The sequence below is a fragment of the Oncorhynchus nerka genome, linkage group LG7 (genome assembly GCF_034236695.1).
Source record: "Oncorhynchus nerka isolate Pitt River linkage group LG7, Oner_Uvic_2.0, whole genome shotgun sequence".
NCBI lineage: Eukaryota > Metazoa > Chordata > Actinopteri > Salmoniformes > Salmonidae > Oncorhynchus > Oncorhynchus nerka.
In genome coordinates this window covers 93,830,189-93,857,110 of record NC_088402.1, presented here as the reverse complement: position 1 = coordinate 93,857,110, position 26,922 = coordinate 93,830,189, and the positions used below count along the sequence as shown (strand labels likewise).

The 26,922-nt window shown below is 44.7% G+C and overlaps 1 protein-coding gene across 3 annotated transcripts in view; it reads right to left on the bottom strand.

The window, feature by feature from the left end:
- Positions 1-3,811: 3,811 nt before the first annotated feature.
- mbd1a (methyl-CpG binding domain protein 1a) overlaps positions 3,812-26,922 on the bottom strand; it is a 78,140-nt gene continuing 55,029 nt past the window's right edge. For 2 of the 3 annotated variants that reach the window (XM_065020997.1, XM_065020999.1), the window contains 9 exons: positions 26,456-26,527; positions 26,185-26,337; positions 22,462-22,902; positions 18,657-18,737; positions 14,642-14,749; positions 13,691-14,011; positions 11,739-11,957; positions 10,597-10,767; positions 3,812-6,435 (listed from right to left, as the gene is read on the bottom strand). In XM_065020997.1, the coding sequence (XP_064877069.1) occupies positions 6,238-6,435; positions 10,597-10,767; positions 11,739-11,957; positions 13,691-14,011; positions 14,642-14,749; positions 18,657-18,737; positions 22,462-22,902; positions 26,185-26,337; positions 26,456-26,527 (1,764 nt within the window). In that variant the 3' untranslated portion in view covers positions 3,812-6,237. The remainder of the gene's footprint in view (positions 6,436-10,596; positions 10,768-11,738; positions 11,958-13,690; positions 14,012-14,641; positions 14,750-18,656; positions 18,738-22,461; positions 22,903-26,184; positions 26,338-26,455; positions 26,528-26,922) is intronic. The other variant, XM_065020998.1, reaches the window with a different exon arrangement.

The following is a 26,922-nucleotide window of genomic DNA, read 5'->3' as shown; positions in this document are numbered from 1 at the left end:
GGGAAAGGGGAGAGATCATGACGGGGGCAGAGAAAGCAGAGAGATCATGACGGGGAAAGGGAGAGATCATGACGGGGAAAGCAGAGAGATCATGCCGGGATCATGACGGGGAAAGGAGAGAGATCATGCGGGGGAAAGGAGAGAGATCATGACGGGGAAAGCAGAGAGATCATGACGGGGAAAGCAGAGAGATCATGACGGGGAAAGGAGAGAGATCATGAGAAAGAGATCATGTCGGGGAAAGGGAGAGATCATGACGGGGGAAAGGGGAGAGATCATGGGGGAAAGCAGATCATGACGGGGAAAGCAGAGAGATCATGACGGGGAAAGCAGAGAGAGATCATGACGGGGAAAGCAGAGAGATCATGACGGGGAAAGCAGAGAGATCATGACGGGGAAAGGAGAGAGATCATGACGGGGGGAAAGCAGAGAGATCATGACGGGGAAAGGAGAGAGATCATGACGGGGAAAGCAGAGAGATCATGACGGGGGGAAAGCAGAGAGATCATGACGGGGGAAAGGAGAGAGATCATGACGGGGAAAGCAGAGAGATCATGTCGGGGAAAGCAGAGAGATCATGACGGGGAAAGCAGAGAGATCATGACGGGGGAAAGCAGAGAGATCATGACGGGGAAAGCAGAGAGATCATGACGGGAAAGCAGAGAGATCATGAAGGGAAATGCAAAGCAGAGATCATGACGGGGAAAGCAGAGAGATCATGACGGGGAAAGCAGGAGAGAGATCATGACGGGAAAGCAGAGAGATCATGACGGGAAAGCAGAGAGATCATGACGGGGGAAAGCAGAGAGATCATGACGGGGAAAGCAGAGAGATCATGTCGGGGAAAGCAGAGAGATCATGATGAGGGAAAGCAGAGAGATCATGACGGGGAAAGCAGAGAGATCATGACGGGGGGAAAGCAGAGAGATCATGACGGGGAAAGCAGAGAGATCATGTCGGGGAAAGCAGAGAGATCATGATGGGGAAAGCAGAGAGATCATGACGGGGAAAGCAGAGAGATCATGACGGGGAAAGCAGAGAGATCATGACGGGGAAAGCAGAGAGATCATGTCGGGGGAAAGCAGAGAATCATGATGAGGGAAAGCAGAGATCATGACGGGGGGAAAGCAGAGAGATCATGACGGGGGGAAAGCAGAGAGATCATGTCGGGAAAGCAGAGAGATCATGATGAGGGAAAGCAGAGAGATCATGATGAGGGAAATCATGATGGGAAAGAGAGAGATCATGACGGGAAAGGAGAGAGATCATGAAAACAGAGAGATCATGACGGGGGAAAGAAAGCAGAGAGATCATGACGGGGAAAGCAGAGAGATCATGACGGGGAAAGCAGAGAGATCATGACGGGGAAAGCAGAGAGATCATGACGGGAAACAGAGGATCATGTCGGGAAAGGAGAGATCATGACGGGGAAAGCAGAGAGATCATGACGGGGAAAGCAGAGAGAGGTCATGTCGGGAAAGGAGAGATCATGTCGGGGAAAGCAGAGAGATCATGACGGGGGAAAGGACAGAGAGATCATGACGGGGAAAGGAGAGAGATCATGAGAGGGGAAAACAGAGAGATCATGACGGGGGAAAGGAGAGAGAGAGATCATGTCGGGGAAAGGGGGAGAGAGATCATGACGGGGGAAAGCAGAGAGATCATGTGGGGGGAAAGGAGAGATATCATGTCGGGAAAGAGAGATCATGACGGGGGAAAGGAGAGAGATCATGTGACGGGGAAAGGGGAGAGATCATGACGGGAAAGCAGAGAGATCATGACGGGGAAAGCAGAGAGATCATGATGGGGAAAGCAGAGAGATCATGACGGGAAAGAGAGATCATGGGGGGAAAGCAGAGAGATCATGACGGGGAAAGGGAGAGATCATGTCGGGAAAGGAGAGATCATGACGGGGGAAAGGGGAGAGAGATCATGACGGGGAAAGGGGAGAGAGAGATCATGACATGTCGGGGAAAGGGGAGAGATCATGTCGGGGGAAAGGGAGAGATCATGTCGGGAAAGGGAGAGATCATGGAAAGGAGAGATCATGGGGGGAAAGGAGAGATCATGACGGGGAAAGGGGAGATCATGAAAGGGAGATCATGGGGGAAAGGGGAGAGATCATGACGGGGGGGAAAGGGGAGAGATCATGTCGGGGGAAAGGGGAGAGATCATGACGGGGGAAAGGGGAGAGATCATGTCGGGGGAAAGGGGAGAGATCATGTCGGGGAAAGGAGAGATCATGTCGGGGGAAAGGGGAGAGATCATGTCGGGGGAAAGGGAGAGATCATGTCGGGGGAAAGGGAGAGATCATGTCGGGAAAGGGGAGAGATCATGTCGGGGAAAGGAGAGATCATGTCGGGGGAAAGGAGAGATCATGTCGGGGGGAAAGGGGAGAGATCATGTCGGGGAAAGGGGAGAGATCATGACGGGGAAAGGGGAGAGATCATGACGGGGGGAAAGGGGAGAGATCATGACGGGGAAAGGGAGATCATGACGGGGGAAAGGGGAGAGATCATGACGGGGGAAAGGAGAGATCATGACGGGGAGATCATGACGGGGAAAGGGGAGAGATCAACAACCATAAAAGTTCAAGTTTAATACTTTACACAAGTTTTGATACAAATACTCAACACCATAAAAAGTAAACCAGTACTTCTTTACCATAACAAACTGACATTCCCAGTAGGATACAGTAGGTTTCTGGAGCATCTCCACAGACCATTACCTTCTATTCTACCCTGCCTGGGGCAGCAGGTAGTCTAGTGGTTAGAGCGTAGAGGCGGCAGGGTAGCCTAGTGGTTAGAGCGTAGGGGCGGCAGGTAGTCTAGTGGTTAGAGCGTAGAGGCGGCAGGGTAGCCTAGTGGTTAGAGTGTAGAGGCGGCAGGGTAGCCTAGTGGTTAGAGCGTAGGGGTGGCAGGGTAGCCTAGTGGTTAGAGTGTAGGGGTGGCAGGGTAGCCTAGTGGTTAGAGCGTAGAGGCGGCAGGGTAGCCTAGTGGTTAGAGCGTAGAGGCGGCAGGTAGTCTAGTGGTTAGAGCGTAGGGGTGGCAGGTAGTCTAGTGGTTAGAGCGTAGGGGCGGCAGGGTAGCCTAGTGGTTAGAGCGTAGGGGCGGCAGGTAGCCTAGTGGTTAGAGTGTAGCCTAGTGGTTAGAGTGGTTAGAGTAGGCGGCAGGGTAGCCTAGTGGTTAGAGTGTAGAGGCGGCAGGGTAGCCTAGTGGTTAGAGTGTAGAGGCGGCAGGGTAGCCTAGTGGTTAGAGTGTAGAGGCGGCAGGGTAGCCTAGTGGTTAGAATGTAGAGGCGGCAGGGTAGCCTAGTGGTTAGAGTGTAGAGGCGGCAGGGTAGCCTAGTGGTTAGAGTGTAGAGGCGGCAGGGTAGCCTAGTGGTTAGAGTGTAGAGGCGGCAGGGTAGCCTAGTGGTTAGAGTGTAGAGGCGGCAGGGTAGCCTAGTGGTTAGAGTGTAGAGGCGGCAGGGTAGCCTAGTGGTTAGAGTGTAGAGGCGGCAGGGTAGCCTAGTGGTTAGAGCGTAGAGGCGGCAGGGTAGCCTAGTGGTTAGAGTGTAGAGGCGGCAGGGTAGCCTAGTGGTTAGAGCGTAGGGGCGGCAGGTAGTCTAGTGGTTAGAGCGTTGGACTAGTAACCGAAAGGTTGCAAGTCCCCGAGCTGACATGGTACAAATCTGTCGTTCTGCCCCTGAACAGGCAGTTAACCCACTGTTCCCAGGCCGTCATTGAAAATAAGAATTTGTTCTTAACTGACTTGCCTGGTTAAATAAAAAGGTAAAATAAAATTCAAATTTATAAAAAAAAGACAAGATGTTGTCGGAGCATGTTGTTCCTGTGAACAACATATAACATCTTTGAAAACATTTTATTTAACAAAGCCAAGAGAACAGTTCCACGTGAACATAAAAAAAGGTGATTGGTTGTCTGTAGGGGTCAGTCCAGGGATCAACAGGACTAAATGACATGTCTGTAGGGGTCAGTCCAGGGGTCAACAGGACTAAATGACATGTCTGTAGGGGTCAGTCCAGGGGTCAACAGGACTAAATGACATGTCTGTAGGGGTCAGTCCAGGGGTCAACAGGACTAAATGACATGTCTGTAGGGGTCAGTCCAGGGGTCAACAGGACTAAATGACATGTCTGTAGGGGTCAGTCCAGGGGTCAACAGGACTATATTACATGTCTGTAGGGGTCAGTCCAGGGGTCAACAGGACTATATGACATGTCTGTAGGGGTCAGTCCAGGGGGTACAGCGTTACATTTGCAACAGATTCTGATTGTGCTCAACGTCTCACTTCTCACTGACTATCCAGTCCATAACATACAGACATAATCAAAAGCATTTCTTACCGACACAGACCTTCATTCCAACACTACAACTGTCTCGGGAAATATTGGGAGCAAATGGTAAGCCAGCCTGTGAGCACTTTGGTTCAGTCAGCTGGGGCGAGTAGATAGTGATGGTCTAGTTCTATAAAATGTATTACAATAAATGCATTTTGAATTCACATATAGAACCAGACATAATAGAACTCTGAAAATAGAACCAGAAATAATAGAACTCTGAAAATAGAACCAGAAATAATAGAACTCTGAAAATAGAACCAGAAATAATAGAACTCTGAAAATAGAACCAGAAATATTAAAATAACTGAACTTTGAACCAGAAAAGCAAGTATAATGCCGTTGTTAATGTGAAAGTTAACCTGAAAAGGGATAAAGCAGCAGTATCCTCTACTTGGTAACGTCACTGTGGCAGTTCACAGTTCTTGAAAAGACGAAACAAACTAGCTAGTTCCATACTTAAAATGCGCCCCAAAAAATGTTCCTGCAACAGGAAGATATCAGAAGTTCCATTATGAACCTTTTTAAATGAACAGAGTATGTAGTCCCAACGTTAAGCAGACATTCTTCCATACACACGTTGATACAGTCAAACGTTTGGACACAATTACTCTTTCAAAAGGGTTTTTCTTTATTTTGTAAAATGTTCGACATTGTAGAATAATAGTGAAGACATCAAAACTATGAAATGAACACATATGGAGTCATGTAGTAACCAAAAACGTGTTAAACAAATTAAAATATATTTTATATTCTTCAAAGTAGCCACCATTGGCCTTGATGACAGCTTTGCACACTCTTGGCATTCTCTCAACCAGCTTGATGAGGTAGTCACCTGGAATGCATTTCAATTAACAGGTGTGCCTTGGTAAAAGTTAATTTGTGGAATTTCTTTCCTTCTTAATGCGTTTTAGCCAATCAGTTGTGTCGTGAAAAGGTAGGGGTGGTATACAGAAGATAGCCCTATTTGGTAAAAGACCAAGTCCATATTATGACAAGTAGGGGTGATCTGCGTGCAAAGCTGTCATCAAGGCAAAGGGAGGCTACTTTGACGAATCTCAAACATTAAACACATTTTGAGTTGTTAAACAGTTTTTTGGTTACTACATGATTCCATATGTGTTCATTTCATTGATTTGATGTCTTCACTATTATTCTACAATGTAGAACACTTCACAAATAAAGAAAAAAAACCCTTGAATGAGTAGGTGTGTCCAAACTGTTGACTGGTATTGTATGTATAACGTTACTAGATCATAAATTAACGTTAAGCAGCCAATCTTCCATACACACATTGCTACTAGTGTTACGTAGTCTATGAAATACAGTGATGACTGATAAACAAATGTTTTTAAAAAAACAAACAGCCGGTCCAGAAACCAAAGACAAGTAGTCATGTTGATATCCCAGTTGTTGAGAACTTTCATTTGTTTTAATGCCAATTAATGCATTAAGTGTCAAATGCAGAAGTAAAAAGCAGTACTGGTCTGCCTGATCTAATGGTAAACTACCAGTGATGTGTCGGAAGACATTTTTTCAGTCATGTCCATAAGTAAAGTAAAAATTCTAGTCATAGAAATACAATGAATAGAATGCTTTTCTAGCCATTCTATTTCTAAAAGCACCAAATTGAAATGTCAATCACACGCAGGCACTTCTGCGTTGGTTGGAGACCAATCCACGTCCTGGCTCTCCAAAAACAAAGTCCTGTACGGTGAACCGAGCTGGTATGATGAGCAACCTGGCCTTGGGTCCCTGTATTTAGTTGGTTCCGTGAACCACACTTGCATAACAAGTAAACCTGCCTAGAGTTATGGCTTGGTGGGCTAACACAAGTTTAGGATTTAGCTCAGCAGGCTAACACAGTCTTGTCCCGGGGGTTCAAACCCACTCCAGTCACACCCACCCATCCTCCCCCAACTCCAGCTCAAATTCCAGGTCCTCCTCCTCCTCTAGAAGTTCCAGGTCCTCCTCCTCTCTAAGTTCCAGGTCCTCCTCCACAATGTTGTCTCGACACCTCTCACACCTCTCCTCCTCCAGGGGGACCAGCAGTTCACAGATGGCCGCCCTCACACAAAGAACCGGCTCCATCACCTACCGGTAAAACAGGACATTGTAAAAAAAAAATATATATAAAAAAATAAAATAAAAAGGTATTGCACAATGACATGTTAAAAGATGCATTCTAGAGACTTTAGTTTGATTTTACAAACACCTGAAGATATAGTTTGGATTTGCATTTAATAATAAAATATATATACATTTGTAGTTCTTAAACATTGAATGTATCGGAAAAAGGTTATCAAACTGAAGTCTCTTCCCCCCCCCCCTATCTGAATCGTCTCTCTCCACATTTAATTTTCTTTGACATCCCTCACGTCTGACTGCTTTTGGTTACCAGCGGAAGTGAATTCAGTTTCATCTTCTTCTTCTTCTTTGGGTTTAATTGCGAACTACGCGCAAAAAGGTGTATCGTCGCCACCAACTGGATGGTTGTGAAGAAATTCACAAAAGAAAAGTACATTCCATTATGTGAAAGAGAACATTGTAATTAACTGCCACTCAGCATTAAGGAGCTCGATTAGGGGTTAGGGCCAGAGAGATAGACTAGTGTCCTGTCCAGGGGGTGTCCTGGTACATCAAGCTGCCTCTCTACAGAAACAGGAGACAGACTAGTGTCCTGTCCAGGGGGTGTCCTAGTACATCAAGCTGCCTCTCTACAGAAACAGGAGACAGACTAGTGTCCTGTCCAGGGGGTGTCCTGGTACATCAAGCTGTCTCACTACAGAAACAGGAGATAGACTAGTGTCCTGTCCAGGGGGTGTCCTGGTACATCAAGCTGTCTCACTACAGAAACAGGAGACAGACTAGTGTCCTGTCCAGGGGGTGTCCTAGTACATCAAGCTGCCTCTCTACAGAAACAGGAGACAGACTAGTGTCCTGTCCAGGGGGTGTCCTGGTACATCAAGCTGTCTCACTACAGAAACAGGAGATAGACTAGTGTCCTGTCCAGGGGGTGTCCTAGTACATCAAGCTGTCTCACTACAGAAACAGGAGACAGACTAGTGTCCTGTCCAGGGGGTGTCCTGGTACATCAAGCTGTCTCACTACAGAAACAGGAGATAGACTAGTGTCCTGTCCAGGGGGTGTCCTGGTACATCAAGCTGTCTCACTACAGAAACAGGAGATAGACTAGTGTCCTGTCCAGGGGGTGTCCTGGTACATCAAGCTGTCTCACTACAGAAACAGGAGATGGACTAGTGTCCTGTCCTGGTACATCAAGCTGTCTCACTACAGAAACAGGAGATAGACTAGTATCCTGCCCAGGGGGTGTACTCTACATCAAGCTGTCTCACTACAGAAACAGGAGACAGACTAGTGTCCTGTCCAGGGGGTGTCCTCTACATCAAGCTGTCTCACTACAGAAACAGGAGACAGACTAGTGTCCTGTCCAGGGGGTGTACTCTACATCAAGCTGTCTCACTACAGAAACAGGAGACAGACTAGTATCCTGTCCAGGGGGTGTCCTGGTACATCAAGCTGTCTCACTACAGAAACAGGAGACAGACTAGTGTCCTGTCCAGGAGGTGTCCTGGTACATCAAGCTGTCTCACTACAGAAACAGGAGATAGACTAGTGTCCTGTCCTGGTACATCAAGCTGTCTCACTACAGAAACAGGAGACAGACTAGTGTCCTGTCCAGGGGGTGTCCTGGTACATCAAGCTGTCTCACTACAGAAACAGGAGATGGACTAGTGTCCTGTCCTGGTACATCAAGCTGTCTCACTACAGAAACAGGAGACAGACTAGTGTCCTGTCCAGGGGGTGTCCTGTACATCAAGCTGTCTCACTACAGAAACAGGAGACAGACTAGTGTCCTGTCCAGGGGGTGTCCTGGTACATCAAGCTGTCTCACTACAGAAATAGGAGACAGACTAGTATCCTGTCCAGGGGGTGTCCTGGTACATCAAGCTGTCTCACTACAGAAACAGGAGACAGACTAGTGTCCTGTCCAGGGGGTGTCCTGGTACATCAAGCTGTCTCACTACAGAAACAGGAGACAGACTAGTGTCCTGTCCAGGGGGTGTCCTGGTACATCAAGCTGTCTCACTACAGAAACAGGAGATAGACTAGTGTCCTGTCCAGGGGGTGTCCTGGTACATCAAGCTGTCTCACTACAGAAACAGGAGATAGACTAGTGTCCTGTCCAGGGGGTGTCCTAGTACATCAAGCTGCCTCTCTACAGAAACAGGAGACAGACTAGTGTCCTGTCCAGGGGGTGTCCTGGTACATCAAGCTGTCTCACTACAGAAACAGGAGACAGACTAGTGTCCTGTCCAGGGGGTGTCCTGGTACATCAAGCTGTCTCACTACAGAAACAGGAGATAGACTAGTGTCCTGTCCAGGGGGTGTACTCTACATCAAGCTGTCTCACTACAGAAACAGGAGATAGACTAGTGTCCTGTCCAGGGGGTGTACTCTACATCAAGCTGTCTCACTACAGAAACAGGAGACAGACTAGTATCCTGTCCAGGGGGTGTCCTGGTACATCAAGCTGTCTCACTACAGAAACAGGAGATGGACTAGTGTCCTGTCCTGGTACATCAAGCTGTCTCACTACAGAAACAGGAGATAGACTAGTGTCCTGCCCAGGGGGTGTACTCTACATCAAGCTGTCTCACTACAGAAACAGGAGACAGACTAGTGTCCTGTCCAGGGGGTGTACTCTACATCAAGCTGTCTCACTACAGAAACAGGAGACAGACTAGTATCCTGTCCAGGGGGTGTCCTGGTACATCAAGCTGTCTCACTACAGAAACAGGAGACAGACTAGTGTCCTGTCCAGGGGGTGTACTCTACATCAAGCTGTCTCACTACAGAAACAGGAGACAGACTAGTATCCTGTCCAGGGGGTGTCCTGGTACATCAAGCTGTCTCACTACAGAAACAGGAGACAGACTAGTGTCCTGTCCAGGGGGTGTCCTGGTACATCAAGCTGTCTCACTACAGAAACAGGAGACAGACTAGTGTCCTGTCCAGGGGGTGTCCTGGTACATCAAGCTGTCTCACTACAGAAACAGGAGACAGACTAGTGTCCTGTCCAGGGGGTGTCCTGGTACATCAAGCTGTCTCACTACAGAAACAGGAGACAGACTAGTGTCCTGTCCAGGGGATGTCCTGGTACATCAAGCTGTCTCACTACAGAAACAGGAGATGGACTAGTGTCCTGTCCTGGTACATCAAGCTGTCTCACTACAGAAACAGGAGATAGACTAGTGTCCTGTCCTGGTACATCAAGCTGTCTCACTACAGAAACAGGAGACAGACTAGTGTCCTGTCCAGGGGGTGTCCTGGTACATCAAGCTGTCTCACTACAGAAACAGGAGACAGACTAGTGTCCTGTCCTGGTACATCAAGCTGTCTCACTACAGAAACAGGAGACAGACTAGTGTCCTGTCCAGGGGGTGTACTCTACATCAAGCTGTCTCACTACAGAAACAGGAGACAGACTAGTATCCTGTCCAGGGGGTGTCCTGGTACATCAAGCTGTCTCACTACAGAAACAGGAGACAGACTAGTGTCCTGTCCAGGGGGTGTCCTGGTACATCAAGCTGTCTGACTACAGAAACAGGAGACAGACTAGTGTCCTGTCCAGGGGGTGTACTCTACATCAAGCTGTCTCACTACAGAAACAGGAGACAGACTAGTGTCCTGTCCAGGGGGTGTCCTGGTACATCAAGCGGTCTCACTGCAGAAACAGGAGATAGACTAGTGTCCTGTCCAGGGGGTGTACTCTACATCAAGCTGTCTCACTACAGAAACAGGAGACAGACTAGTGTCCTGTCCAGGGGGTGTCCTGGTACATCAAGCTGTCTCACTACAGAAACAGGAGACAGACTAGTATCCTGTCCAGGGGGTGTCCTGGTACATCAAGCTGTCTCACTACAGAAACAGGAGACAGACTAGTGTCCTGTCCAGGGGGTGTCCTGGTACATCAAGCTGTCTCACTACAGAAACAGGAGATAGACTAGTGTCCTGTCCAGGGGGTGTCCTGGTACATCAAGCGGTCTCACTGCAGAAACAGGAGACAGACTAGTGTCCTGTCCAGGGGGTGTCCTGGTACATCAAGCGGTCTCACTGCAGAAACAGGAGACAGACTAGTGTCCTGTCCAGGGGGTGTCCTGCTACATCAAGCGGTCTCACTACAGAAACAGGAGATGGACCCAATAGGGCAGGAGTCTTTCTGGCTCTCACCTCCATGCCCCTGTCCCCCAGGGCGGGCAGCCTGACGGGGAAGCCGGGGCAGACCATCAGGCTCTCCAGATCCAGCAGCAGAGTCACCAGCTGGGTGATGGTTCCGAGGTGGGGAGGGTGGACCTCATACAGGGGGTGGGTCAGCAGCAGGGGCTGGCCCTGTACCGTCACCTGGTTGAAGACGAAGCACAATAACAAGCTCAACTCCTCCTTCAGTAGTTCACAAGCTAAAAAAAAAGGGGGGGGGGGGGGGGGGAGTTCAGTATTTGACAACGATGTTAGATGGTTCCTCACCCCGAAAAGGACTCAATGGGGCCTGGACAAACCGTAATCCATGCTTCGGTTTTCTGAAAACTTGCGAAGGAACCATTCTAACATTAAGTTGTAAAATACTTTTGGAGGTGAGGCGTTGGGTGCCGTCGGCCCAAAAGGAAAATCGGACTGATACAAAAGAAAGGAGGTGTCACAGTTATGGATGGCGTTTCTGCCCTAAAGCCTTCATCAGTAACGAGACCAAAAGGAGTAGTCAAAAGTAGTGCATTAATTTTAGGGAATTAGGGTGCCATCTGGAACACGGGATAAGTTGAATCGAACTTTTCCTACCTGAAAGTCTCTTCCCCCCTCCCCACCTGGAAGTCTTTTTCCCCCCCCTACCTGGAAGTCTCTTTTCCCCCCTGGAAGTCTCTTTTCCCCCTACCTGGAAGTCTCTTTTCCCCCTACCTGGAAGTCTCTTTTCCCCCTACCTGGAAGTCTCTTTTCCCCTCCTACCTGGAAGTCTCTCCCCCCTACCTGGAAGTCTCTTTCCCCCCTACCTGAAAGTCTCTCCCCCTACCTGGAAGTCTCTTTTCCCCCTACCTGGAAGTCTCTTTTCCCCCTACCTGGAAGTCTCTTTTCCCCCTACCTGGAAGTCTCTTTTCCCCCCTACCTGGAAGTCTCTTTTCCCCCTACCTGGAAGTCTCTTTTCCCCCTACCTGGAAGTCTCTTCCCCCTACCTGGAAGTCTCTTTCCCCCTACCTGGAAGTCTCTTTCCCCCCCTACCTGGAAGTCTCTCCCCCCACCTGGAAGTCTCTTTCCCCTCTACCTGGAAGTCTCTCCCCCTACCTGGAAGTCTCTTCCCCCTACCTGGAAGTCTTTTTCCCTACCTGGAAGCAGAAGCCAGGTTGGATCTGGAGAACTGTGTCAGCCATGGTAGAGAGTTTAGAGCACTGGAGGAGTTGTATTAGAGGTCCCCTGGCCATGACCCCTACCCAGTGGGCTGGTAGCACCGTGCGGCGCAGGGCCCTCAGGAACCCAAAAAGAGCTGCCTCCCTCTCGTCACGACAGGACTCGCTGACGTCGGCCAGACTGAAGGTCTCTGTGATCTAGAGGGATGGTGGGGTAGAGGGAGGAGTGAGAGAGAGAGTAATGACAGATGAATGTGAGGAGAGATCAAAAACTGGGTTAAATACACATGTCAAAATATTCCCAAACACTTGATCCGAGGTTAATTTGGTTTGCCCTGTACAGATAACCAATCCAATCATGTCCATGCTAGAGAGAGAGAGAGAACCAATCCAATCATGTCCATGCTAGATAGAGAGAGAACCAATCCAATCATGTCCATGCTAGATAGAGAGAACCAATCCAATCATGTCCATGCTAGATAGAGAGAGAGAACCAATCCAATCATGTCCATGCTAGATAGAGAGAGAGAACCAATCATGTCCATGCTAGATAGAGAGAGACAACCAATCATGTCCATGCTAGATAGAGAGAGAGAACCAATCCAATCATGCCCATGCTAGATAGAGAGAGAGAACCAATCATGTCCATGCTAGATAGAGAGAGAGAACCAATCCAATCATGTCCATGCTAGATAGAGAGAGAGAACCAATCCAATCATGTCCATGCTAGATAGAGAGAGAGAACCAATCATGTCCTTGCTAGATAGAGAGAGACAACCAATCATGTCCATGCTAGATAGAGGGAGAGAACCAATCCAATCATGTCCATGCTAGATAGAGAGAGAGAACCAATCCAATCATGTCCATGCTAGATAGAGAGAGAGAACCAATCCAATCATGTCCATGCTAGATAGAGAGAGAGAACCAATCCAATCATGTCCATGCTAGATAGAGAGAGAGAACCAATCATGTCCATGCTAGATAGAGAGAGAGAACCAATCATGTCCATGCTAGATAGAGAGAGAACCAATCCAATCATGTCCATGCTAGATAGAGAGAGAGAACCAATCATGTCCATGCTAGATAGAGAGAGAGAACCAATCCAATCATGTCCATGCTAGATAGAGAGAGAGAACCAATCCAATCATGTCCATGCTAGATAGAGAGAGAACCAATCCAATCATGTCCATGCTAGATAGAGAGAGAGAACCAATCCAATCATGTCCATGCTAGATAGAGAGAGAGAACCAATCCAATCATGTCCATGCTAGATAGAGAGAGAGAACCAATCATGTCCATGCTAGATAGAGAGAGAGAACCAATCCAATCATGTCCATGCTAGATAGAGAGAGAGAACCAATCCAATCATGTCCATGCTAGATAGAGAGAGAGAACCAATCCAATCATGTCCATGCTAGATAGAGAGAGAGAACCAATCATGTCCATGCTAGATAGAGAGAGAGAACCAATCCAATCATGTCCATGCTAGATAGAGAGAGAGAACCAATCCAATCATGTCCATGCTAGATAGAGAGAGAACCAATCATGTCCATGCTAGATAGAGAGAGAGAACCAATCATGTCCATGCTAGATAGAGAGAGAACCAATCATGTCCATGCTAGATAGAGAGAGAACCAATCATGTCCATGCTAGATAGAGAGAGAGAACCAATCCAATCATGTCCATGCTAGATAGAGAGAGAGAACCAATCCAATCATGTCCATGCTAGATAGAGAGAGAGAACCAATCATGTCCATGCTAGATAGAGAGAGAGAACCAATCCAATCATGTCCATGCTAGATAGAGAGAGAGAACCAATCCAATCATGTCCATGCTAGATAGAGAGAGAACCAATCCAATCATGTCCATGCTAGATGGAGTAAAAAACAAAGGGAGAGAGATTAAAAGAGAGGGACTGACGGACAGCTCACCTCTGGAGTGACATCATCAAGAGTGACATCATGGATGACCTCGGTGGTCAACCCAGGCATGACCTTTGACCCCGTGACCTCTGGCAGGTCAGGTGGTCCGAGATGGATGACGGTTCGAGGTATCTCGGCGTACAGCTCTACTAGCTGTTCCTCCTCGGTGTAGTCCAGCGGGGCCGTCTCTGTCCTGCTCATACTGTACGGTGACGAGGGCTCAGTAAGGGGCTGGTGCAGAGGTGGACCTAGTTGCTGCACAGCTGTTGGTTCAGATGTCATGTAGTTAACTGACAGGGGTTCAACTGCAGGTTCCAGGACTGCGGAGGCCTTGGGAGAAAAATAAAATAAAAACATTGATCAGCTGGTTTTACTAAATCAATGGACTAGCTTGGTTTTACTAAATCAGTGGACTAGCTTGGTTTTACTCAAATCGATGGACTAGCTTGGTTTTACTAAAAATTGATGGACTAGCTTGGTTTTACTAAAAATTGATGGACTAGCTGGTTTTTACTAAAAATTGATGGACTAGCTTGGTTTTACTAAAAATTGATGGACTAGCTTGGTTTTACTAAAAATTGATGGACTAGCTGGTTTTTACTACAAATTGATGGACTAGCTTGGTTTTACTAAAAATTGATGGACTAGCTTGGTTTTACTAAAAATTGATGGATTAGCTTGGTTTTACTAAAAATTGATGGATTAGCTTGGTTTTACTAAAAATTGATGGACTAGCTTGGTTTTACTAAAAATGTATGGACTAGCTTGGTTTTACGCACCAAGCTGGGACAATGTAATAGATTTCCAGTGAAAAGTCCCATTCAGCACCAGCTAGAGAATTTGTGAATACGGTAATGATGATGATGTGTGTGTGTGACTCACTACCTGAGAAGCGAGGCTGGGACCAGGGGTGATGGTAATTTGTGAATACGGTGATGATGATGTGTGTGTGTGACTCACTACCTGAGAAGCGAGGCTGGGGCCAGGGGTGATGGTAATTTGGTTGCCGTTCATCCTGATGAACTGGAGGTTGCCATGGTCGCCCTGGTAACAGCTCTGCGGGTAGGGCTGGGGATAGGGCAGGGATATTAATACAATTATACTAGAGATGCATACATTCAGCATTATGGTCAATTGAAATTGGTGTAATGCATGCTGAACGCGGAACGAGGGAGTTTGTTGTGTTGAAAGTCTCTGCAAAAAAAGTGTTCTATTGAAAAAAAAGTTTGGTTACTAGCGACACGGTTAACCTCAGTTGCTGGGACCGCTACATCTGTCCAGGGATCCTGTCAACTAATAGTTTGAAGAGCTGCTTGGTAGCTCAGCTAGCTTAGCTGCTAACTCAATATCAAGCTAGCTTAGCTGCTAAGCTTGGTAGCTCAGCTAGCTTAGCTGCTAACTCAATATCAAGCTAGCTTAGCTGCTAACTCAATATCAAGCTAGCTTAGCTGCTAACTCAATATCAAGCTAGCTTAGCTGCTAACTCAATATCAAGCTAGCTTAGCTGCTAACTCAATATCAAGCTAGCTTAGCTGCTAACTCCATATCAAGCTAGCTTAGCTGCTAACTCGATATCAAGCTAGCTTAGCTGCTAACTCGATATCAAGCTAGCTTAGCTGCTAACTCGATATCAAGCTTGCTTAGCTGCTAACTCGATATCAAGCTAGCTTAGCTGCTAACTCGATATCAAGCTAGCTTAGCTGCTAACTCGATATCAAGCTAGCTTAGCTGCTAACTCCATATCAAGCTAGCTTAGCTGCTAACTCCATATCAAGCTAGCTTAGCTGCTAACTCGATATCAAGCTAGCTTAGCTGCTAACTCGATATCAAGCTTGCTTAGCTGCTAACTCGATATCAAGCTAGCTTAGCTGCTAACTCGATATTAAGCTAGCTTAGCTGCTAACTCGATATCAAGCTAGCTTAGCTGCTAACTCGATATCAAGCTTGCTTAGCTGCTAACTCGATATCAAGCTAGCTTAGCTGCTAACTCAATATCAAGCTAGCTTAGCTGCTAACTCAATATCAAGCTAGCTTAGCTGCTAACTCAATATCAAGCTAGCTTAGCTGCTAACTCAATATCAAGCTAGCTTAGCTGCTAACTCGATATCAAGCTAGCTTAGCTGCTAACTCGATATCAAGCTAGCTTAGCTGCTAACTCGATATCAAGCTAGCTTAGCTGCTAACTCGATATCAAGCTAGCTTAGCTGCTAACTCAATATCAAGGTTTCCTTGACAGCTTGAACACAGCAACACGTTTAGCCCTTGCGGACCTGCGGAATGTTCCGGGCTTTGTGGCTGTCTAAATCCCCGTTGCTGGCGTTCCATCAGCCCTGCGACCTGGCCCTGCCTGGAATTACATGGAGGACCAGCGATAGCCAACCATGACATCCAAAACTAAAAGACGGAGTGATGGAGAGGTTCTCGATCACAGGTGGGGGAAAAAATAAAATAAGAAAGTGTTCTACAAGCAGTTGCTACTTTTACATTTAAGCAGATGCTCTTATCAGTTGTTACATTTACATTTACATCTTATCAAGAGCAATTAGGGATACGTGCAAAGCTGTCAAGGCAAAAGGGTGGCTACCTTGAAGAATCTCCGATATAAAATATATTTTGATTTATTTAACACTTTTTGGGGGTTTTTACATGATTCCATATATGTTATTTCATAGTTGTAATGTCTTCAGTATTATTCTACAATGTAGAAAATAGTTTTAAAAAATGAAGAAAAAGCCAGGAATGGATAGGTGTGTCCAAACTGTTGGTGTGCCAACTTTGTAGTGTCATACCCAAGAAGACTCAAGGCTGTAATGGCTGCCAAAGGTGCTTCAACAAAGTACTGAGTAAAGGGTCTGAATACTTGGCGCCCCCCCTTGGGTTGTGCCGTGGCGGCGATCTTTGTGGGCTATACTCGGCCTTGTCTCAGGATGGTAAGTTGGTGGTTGAAGATATCCCTCTAGTGGTGTGGGGGCTGTGCTTTGGCAAAGTGGGTGGGGTTATATCCTTCCTGTCTGGCCCTGTCCGGGGGTATCATCGGATGGGGCCACAGTGTCTCCTGACCCCTCCTGTCTCAGCCTCCAGTATTTATGCTGTAGTGGTTTGTGTCGGGGGGCTAGGGTCAGTTTGTTATATCTGGAGTACTTCTCCTGTCTTATCCGGTGTCCTGTGTGAATTTAAGTATGCTATCTCTAATTCTCTCTTTCTCAGAGGACCTGAGCCCTAGGACCATGCCTCAGGACTACCTGGCATGATGACTCCTTGCTGTCCCCAGTCCGCCTGGCCGTGCTGCTGCTCCAGTTTCAACTGTTCTGCCTGCGGCTATGGAACCCTGACCTGTTCACCGGACGTGCTACCTGTCCCAGACCTGCTTTTTTCAACTCTCTAGAGACAGCAGGAGTGGTAGAAATACTCTGAATGATCGGCTATGAAAAGCCAACTGACATTTACTCCTGATTTTCCCATGATGTCAAGCAAAGAGGCACTGCTGAATTGCTGCACCCTCGACAACTACTGTGATTATTATTATTTGTTCTGTTATAATCTCCACCCAGTACAGCCAGAAGAGGACTGGCCACCCCTCATAGCCTGGTTCCTCTCTACCCGGCACAGCCAGAAGAGGACTGGCCACCCCACATAGCCTGGTTCCTCTCTAGGTTTCTTCCTCGGTTCCGGCCTTTCCAGGGAGTTTTTCCTAGCCACCGTGCTTCTACACCTGCATTGCTTGCTGTTTGGGGTTTTAGGCTGGGTTTCTGTACAGCACTTTGAGATATCAGCTGATGTATTTATAAAGCCCTTCATACATTTGATTTGATACTTATGTAAATGTGATATTTCAGTTTTTTTTTAACCCGTTTTTGTCTTGTCATTATGGGGTATTGTGATGTCATTATGGGGTATTGCGTGTATTGTGATGTCATTATGAGGGGGGGGGAAACGATTGAATACATTTTAGAATAAAGCTGTTACCTAGCAAAATGTTTGAAAGGTCAAGGGGTCAAAATCCTTTCCAAATGCACAGTGTATGTACACACATATGTATGCATACGTACAGTTGAAGTGGGAAGTTTACATACACCTTAGCCAAATACATTTAAACTCAGGTTTTCACAATTCCTGACATTTAATCAGAGTAAAGATTCCCCGTCTTAGGTCAGTTAGGATCACCACTTTATTTTAAGAATGTGAAATGTCAGAATAATAGTAGAGAGAATGATTTATTTCAGCTTTTATTTCTTTCATCACATTCCCAGTGGGTCAGAAGTTTACATACACTCGATTAGTATTTGGTAGCATTGCTTTTAAATTGTTTAACTTGGGTCAAACGTTTCGGGTGGCCTGTTGTTTTGGGATTGATTTGCACTTTTCGCACAAGTACATTCATCTCTAGGAGACAGAACGCGTCTCCTTCCTGATCGGTATGACAGCTGCATGGTCCCATGGTGTTTATAGTTGCGTACAATTGTTTGTACAGATGAACGTGGTACCTTCAGGCGTTTGGAAATTGCTCTCAAGGATGAACCAGACTTGTGGAGGTCTACAATTTTTTTTTAGCTGATTTCTTTTGATTTTCTCTTGATGTCAAGCAAAGAGGCACTGAGTTTGAAGGTAGGCCTTGAAATACATCCACAGGTACACCTCCAATTGATTCAAATGAGCTCAATTAGCCTATCAGAAGCTTCTAAAGCCACGACTTCATTTTCCAAACTGTTTAAAGGCACAGTCAACTTAGTGTATGTAAACTTCTGACCCACTGGAATTGTGATACAGTGAATTATAAGTGAAATAATCTGTCTCTAAACAATTGTTAGACAAATGACTTGTGTCATGCATAAAGTAGATGTCCTAACTGACTTGCCAAAACTATAGTTTGTTAATTAACAAGAAATGTGTGGAGTGGTTGAAAAACAAGCTTTAATGACTCCAACCTAAGTGCATGTCAACTTCTGACTTCAACTGTACATTTGTTGGTCCTTACCTGAACACAGCTGCTGGGGTAGGGTTCCTCTGACCCAGATACACCACTACTGGGGTTTACAGGCATATAGGATGGAGACATCTAGAACCAGAGGAATATAAACATCAGATTGTGTTGGATAACCAAACATCATATTGTACTGGATAACCAAACATCAGATTGTACTGGATAACCAAACATCAGATTGTACTGGATAACCAAACATCATATTGTGTTGGATAACCAAACATCAGATTGTACTGGATAACCAAACATCAGATTGTACTGGATAACCAAACATCAGATTGTGTTGGATAACCAAACATCATATTGTGTTGGATAACCAAACATCAGATTGTACTGGATAACCAAACATCATATTGTGTTGGATAACCAAACATCAGATTGTACTGGATAACCAAACATCAGATTGTACTGGATAACCAAACATCATATTGTACTGGATAACCAAACATCAGATTGTACTGGATAACCATGTGCTGGATAACCAAACATCATATTGTGTTGGATAACCAAACATCAGATTGTGTTGGATAACCAAACATCAGATTGTGTTGGATAACCAAACATCATATTGTGTTGGATAACCAAACATCAGATTGTGTTGGATAACCAAACATCATATTGTACTGGATAACCAAACATCATATTGTACTGGATAACCAAACATCAGATTGTGTTGGATAACCAAACATCATATTGTACTGGATAACCAAACATCATATTGTACTGGATAACCAAACATCATATTGTACTGGATAACCAAACATCAGATTGTACTGGATAACCAAACATCATATTGTACTGGATAACCAAACATCAGATTGTACTGGATAACCAAACATCAGATTGTGTTGGATAACCAAACATCAGATTGTGTTGGATAACCAAACATCAGATTGTGTTGGATAACCAAACATCAGATTGTGTTGGATAACCAAACATCATATTGTGTTGGATAACCAAACATCAGATTGTGTTGGATAACCAAACATCAGATTGTGCTGGATAACCAAACATCAGATTGTGTTGGATAACCAAACATCAGATTGTGTTGGATAACCAAACATCAGATTGTACTGGATAACCAAACATCATATTGTGTTGGATAACCAAACATCATATTGTACTGGATAACCAAACATCATATTGTGTTGGATAACCAAACATCATATTGTACTGGATAACCAAACATCATATTGTGTTGGATAACCAAACATCATATTGTACTGGATAACCAAACATCATATTGTGTTGGATAACCAAACATCATATTGTGTTGGATAACCAAACATCATATTGTGTTGGATAACCAAACATCATATTGTACTGGATAACCAAACATCATATTGTACTGGATAACCAAACATCATATTGTACTGGATAACCAAACATCAGATTGTGTTGGATAACCAAACATCAGATTGTGTTGGATAACCAAACATCATATTGTGTTGGATAACCAAACATCAGATTGTACTGGATAACCAAACATCATATTGTACTGGATAACCAAACATCATATTGTGTTGGATAACCAAACATCATATTGTACTGGATAACCAAACATCATATTGTACTGGATAACCAAACATCATATTGTACTGGATAACCAAACATCAGATTGTGTTGGATAACCAAACATCAGATTGTGTTGGATAACCAAACATCAGATTGTACTGGATAACCAAACATCAGATTGTGCTGGATAACCAAACATCATATTGTACTGGATAACCAAACATCAGATTGTGTTGGATAACCAAACATCAGATTGTGTTGGATAACCAAACATCATATTGTACTGGATAACCAAACATCAGATTGTGTTGGATAACCAAACATCATATTGTGTTGGATAACCAAACATCATATTGTACTGGATAACCAAACATCATATTGTGTTGGATAACCAAACATCATATTGTGTTGGATAACCAAACATCATATTGTGTTGGATAACCAAACATCATATTGTGTTGGATAACCAAACATCATATTGTACTGGATAACCAAACATCATATTGTACTGGATAACCAAACATCAGATTGTGTTGGATAACCAAACATCAGATTGTGTTGGATAACCAAACATCATATTGTGCTGGATAACCAATTCTGCAGCACAATGTCCTTATTAATTCATTTAGAGGTAATGACCTCCATCTCATCTGATCCATACTGCAAACCATCCATTTTGTGACATTTAAAAAATAAATATATATATATATATAAACAAATATATATAATAAAACAAAACAACAAAAAAAATATATATATACATAAATAAATAAATATATACATAAATATATATAAATATATACATAAATATATATAAATATATACATAAATATATATAAATATATACATAAATATATATAAATATATACATAAATATATATAAATAAAATATATAAATAAATAAATATATACATAAATATATAAATAAATAAATATATACATAAATATATATAAATAAAATATATAAATAAATAAATATATACATAAATATATATAAATAAAATATATAAATAAATAAATATATACATAAATAAATAAATAAATATATATATTAAATGGGAGTCATTTGAAGTATTTTAATAGTTGGATAGTTCCTTACTCATGATAATTACGTGTGTACACCTTTAAGAGTGTTCCGCAAATTTAAAAAAACAAAGCTTCAGTAAAATAGATGTTTAGTTATGAAACGTTGGAGACAAGATGGTTTTCTGTAAAAAACGTGCAACCGTAGACACAAAGCATCGCTCCATTTGTTTCTATGGCAGAGGCTATGGTACAGCTAAGCCTAATATCAGACCTGCCTGTGCTAATGGTTCTCCCCTTTGTTCCTCAAACGATCCTAATGTAACAGCAGCCTGAGCACACTGGACTGGACACAGCGATACACATGTCACCACGTGCCATTTAATGTATTACCTGACCTGATGCTCCCAAGTCTTAATTATATGTGCATTCCACCAGTCACATTTACAAGTTAAATTTTTTAAAATCAAGATTAAGAAAAGTTCCTCCAGGGTCCAACCGAGAGAGCTCCTCCGGGGCCCAACCGAGAGAGCTCCTCCGGGGCCCAACCGAGAGAGCCCCCCCCCCCCTCCGGGCCCAACCGAGAGAGCCCCCTCCGGGCCCAACCGAGAGAGCCCCCGGGGCCCAACCGAGAGAGCCCCCTCCCTCCGGGGCCCAACCGAGAGAGCCCCCCCGGGCCCAACCGAGAGAGCCCCCCTCCGGGGCCCAACCGAGAGCCCCCCTCCGGGGCCAACCGAGAGAGCCCCCCTCCGGGGCCAACCGAGAGAGCTCCTCCGGGGCCCAACCGAGAGAGCTCCTCCGGGGCCCAACCGAGAGAGCTCCTCCGGGGCCCAACCGAGAGAGCTCCTCCGGGGCCCAACCGAGAGAGCTCCTCTGGGGCCACATGGAACGGCTGGGGATCCCCGACGAGAGGTTTGAAAACCCCTGATCTACAACAGAGGTCTCTAACTGGCGGCCCATGGGCCAGATGGGGCTTGTAAGCCGATTTAACGTGCCTCGTTTAGGACAGAACAAAGATATGGGGGTGTGTCCCAATAAGCTCTCCTTCCTCCTGAAGTGTGCACTCGTTCACTACTATCCAAAATGTAACATTATCAGATAGGTATAGGGCATGGGCTAGGGGTGTCCATATTACCAACCATTTCCTTTCAAATCCATGAAGGAAAGTGCACACTTCAGGAGAAAGGAGAGCTTATTGGGACACACCCCCATATCTTTGTTCTGTTAGGTTATTGGGACCACAGAGACCGTCAGAGCTTACCTGAGGTATTTGTTCAGGCACGTCGTCGTCATACTCCTGTAGTTCCGCCCATCCTTCTCCATCCTCTCCCCCAGGGCTGTGCTCCAACGACTGGTTGGTAACGGTGTAGACTGGTTCCTCTTCCTCCTCAGTCTCGTCCGTCTCTGTCGTATCACTCGAGGAGACCTGGCTCCATACTCGTCTCCTCCGTTTGGTGAAGTGTTTAGGGGGCCGACCACGTCCCCTCCCTGTCCCAGCTGTTGATCCACTTCCTGGTTTTACCATACGCCATTTTGAAAGTGTCCTTCCTAATAGTACATATCCTGCTCCACGTCCTACTACAGTTCCTGGAAGTACACTTCCTGGAAGTACACTTCCTAGTCCAATGGGAACACTCTGGCCACCTGGGTCTTCTGTCAGGTGTTTCTTAAAAAAGCTTCCCATTAGGTCCCTTTTGGTGGGCTGGAGGGAGAAGGCTTTTAATTACAAATACATACATACTACTGACAGCATAACGTCTATAAGAGGCATTAAGAGTTTGTGTGTGTGTAATACAATTTAAATAATCTATGAAAAACAATGTCACGAGATTTAGCGAAATAAACTAACAAAATTGAACAAATTGAAAACACATTCTCTTAACCACCACATACCATAACCAAAAATAACCATATACCATAACCAAAAAGAACCAAATACCATAAAGAACCAAATACCATAAAGAACCAAATACCATAAAGAACCATAAACCATAAAGAACCATAAACCAAAAAGAACCATAAACCAAAAAGAACCATAAACCAAAAAGAACCGTAAAGATCCATAAACAAAAAAGAACCATGTACCATAAAGAACCATATACAGTTGAAGTCGGAAGTTTACATACACTTAGGTTGGAGCCATTAAAACTCGTTTTTCAACCACTCCACAAATGTCTTGTCGAAGTAGGACATCTACTTTGTGCATTCCACAAGTCATTTTTCAAAGAATTGTTTACAGACCGATTATATAACCTGAAAGGCCGCTCAGCAAGGAAGAAGCTACTGCTCCAAAACCGCCATAAAAAAGCCAGACTACGGTTTGCAACTGCACATGGGGACAAAGATCGTACTTTTTGGAGAAATGTCCTCTGGTCTGATGAAACAAAAATAGAACTGTTTGGCCATAATGACCATCGTTATTTTTGGAGGAAAAATGGAGAGGCTTGCAAGACGTAGAACACCATCCCAACCGTGAAGCATGGGGGTGGCAGCATCATGTTGTGGGGGTGCTTTGCTGCAGGAGGGACTGGTGCACTTCACAAAATATATGGCATCATGAGGCAAGAAAATTATGTGGATATATTGAAGCAACATCTCAAGACATCAGTCAGGAAGTTAAAGCTTGGTTGCAAATGGGTCTTCCAAATGGACAATGACCCCAAGCATACTTCCAAAGTTGTGGAAAAATGGCTTGAGGCCAACAAAGTCAAGGTATTGGAGTGGCCATCACAAAGTCCTGACCTCAATCCTATGGAACATTTGTGGACAGTACTGAAAAAGTGTGTGCGAGCAAGGAGGCCTACAAACCTGACTCAGTTACACCAGCTCTGTCAGGAGGGATGGGCCAAAATTCACCCAATTTATTGTGGGAAGCTTGTGGAAGGCTACCTGAAACGTTTGACCCAAGTTAAACAATTTGAAGTCAATGCTACTAAATACTAATTGAGTGTATGTACACTTCTGACCCACTGAGAATGTGATGAAAGAAATCATTGCTGAAATAAATAATTATCTCTAATATTATTCTGACATTTCACATTCTTAAAATAAAGTGGTGAGGCCTCCCGGGTGGCGCAGTGGTCTAGGGCACTGCATCGCAGCGCTAGCTGTGCCACCAGAGACTCTGGGTTCGCACCCAGGCTCTGTCGCAGCCGGCCGCGACCAGGAGGTCCGTTAGGGAGGGTTTGGCCGGTAGGGATATCCTTGTCTCATCTCGCTCCTGTGGCGGGCCGGGCGCAGTGCACGCTAACCAAGGTCGCCAGATGCACGGTGTTTCCTCCGACACATTGGTGCGGCTGGCTTCCGGGTTGGATGCGCACTGTGTTAAGAAGCATGGCTTTCGACCTTCGTCTCTCCCGAGCCCGTACGGGAGTTGTCGCGATGAGACAAGATAGTAACTACTAACAATTGGATACCATGAAATTGGGGAGAAAAGGGGGTAAAACATTTTTTAAGTAATAAATAAAGTGGTGATCATAACTTACCTAATATAGGGAATTTTTACTAGGATTAAATGCCAGGAATTGTGACAAACTGAGTTTAAATATATTTGGCTAAAGTGTATGTAAACTTCCGACTACAACTGTACCATATAGAACCATATACCATATGTACCATAAACGAGAGCAAATACACCAGAACCACACGTACCATAAAGAACCACATGTACCATAAAGAACCACATGTACCATAAAGAACCACATGTACCATAAAGAACCACATGTACCATAAAGAACCACATGTACCATAAAGAACCACATGTACCATAAAGAACCACGTGTACCATAAAGAACCATATGTGCCGTGAAGAACCATATATACCATAAAGAACCGCATGTACCATAAATAACCATATGTGCCATAGATAACCGTACACCATAACCATACGTGCCATACATAACTATATGTACCACAAATAACCATACACCAGAACCACATGTACCACAAATAACCATATGCACCATAAGGAGCCATACACCGGAACAGTATGTTCCATAAATAACCTTACACCAGAACCGTATGTACAATTAAAGAACCATACACCAGAACCATATGTACCATACAGAACCATACACCAGAACCATATGTACCATACAGCACTATATGTACCCCAAATAACCATGGACCAGAACCATATGTACCCTAAATAACCATATATACCATAAAGAACCACATAACAAATAAATAAAGAACCATACACCAGAACCATATGTACCATTAAGAACCACACACCAGAACCATATGTACCATATATAGCCATATGTACCATATAGAACAATACACCAGAACCATATAGAACAATACACCAGAACCATATGTACCATATAGAACAATACACCAGAACCATATGTACCATGCATAACCATACATCAGAACCATATGTACCATACAGAACCATACACCAGAACCGTATGTACCATACATAACCATACACCAGAACCATATGTACCATACAGAACCATACACCAGAACCATATGTACCATACACCATAACCATATGGACCATGCATAACCATATGTACCATACAGAACCATACACCAGAACCATATGTACCATACATAACCATACACCAGAACCATATATACATAACCATATGTACCATACAGAACCATACACCAGAACCATATGTACCATACATAACCATACACCAGAACCATATGTACCCCTAATAACCATACACCAGAGCCATATGTACCATATAGAACCATATGTACCATACATAACCATATGTACCATACATAACCATACACCAGAACCGCATGTACCATACAGAACCATACACCAGAACCATATGTACCATACAGAACCATACACCAGAACCATATGTACCATACATAACCATATGTACCATACAGAACCATATGTACCATACAGAACCATACACCAGAACCATATGTACCATACATAACCATACACCAGAACCATATGTACCATACAGAACCATATGTACCATACAGAACCATACACCAGAACCATATGTACCATATTAAGACAGCGGCGGTACTTGCACTTCTGTTTCTTTTTGTTGGCCCCGCCGTTCTTGGGCTTGTCCAGGCAGTAGACACATTTACCACAATCTGTACGCTGACAGGGAGCACACTGACCACAGCCCTGAGTACGCTTCTTCAATTTACCCTGAGAGAGAGAAAGGGAGAAACACATAAAGAAGTCGTCGTACCTGGGCAGGTGAGCAGGGGGAAAAAAAGAGAGGGGTAAGAATGCCATCTGGGACTCAAGTCTTCCACTGACCCACCGTTATACGTGAGATGTTAGTCGGTTCATGCGGGGGCTCTTCAGAGTCACTTCCCTCGCTGTGGTTATACACCTGTAGGATGACAACAGGAAGAGAAATGTCACTCAAAAAACATCTAGGGAGTTACCTTGGTAACCTCCCAAGTAGCACCGGATTCCCTACAGGGACTTTTTTACACATTTTGGGATTGCAGGCCGAATTAAAAACGGATTACATTTAGATTTTGTGGTCACTGGCCTACACACACACACACACACACACACACACACACACACACACACACACACACACACACACACAAATATTCAATCCCTTTGTTATGTTAAGCCTAAATAAGTTCAGGAGTAAAAATGTGCTTTACAAGTCACATAATAAGATGCATGGACTCACTCAGTGTGCAAAAATAGTGTTTAACATGATTTTTGAATGACTACCTCATCTCTGTACCCCACACATACAGTGGGGCA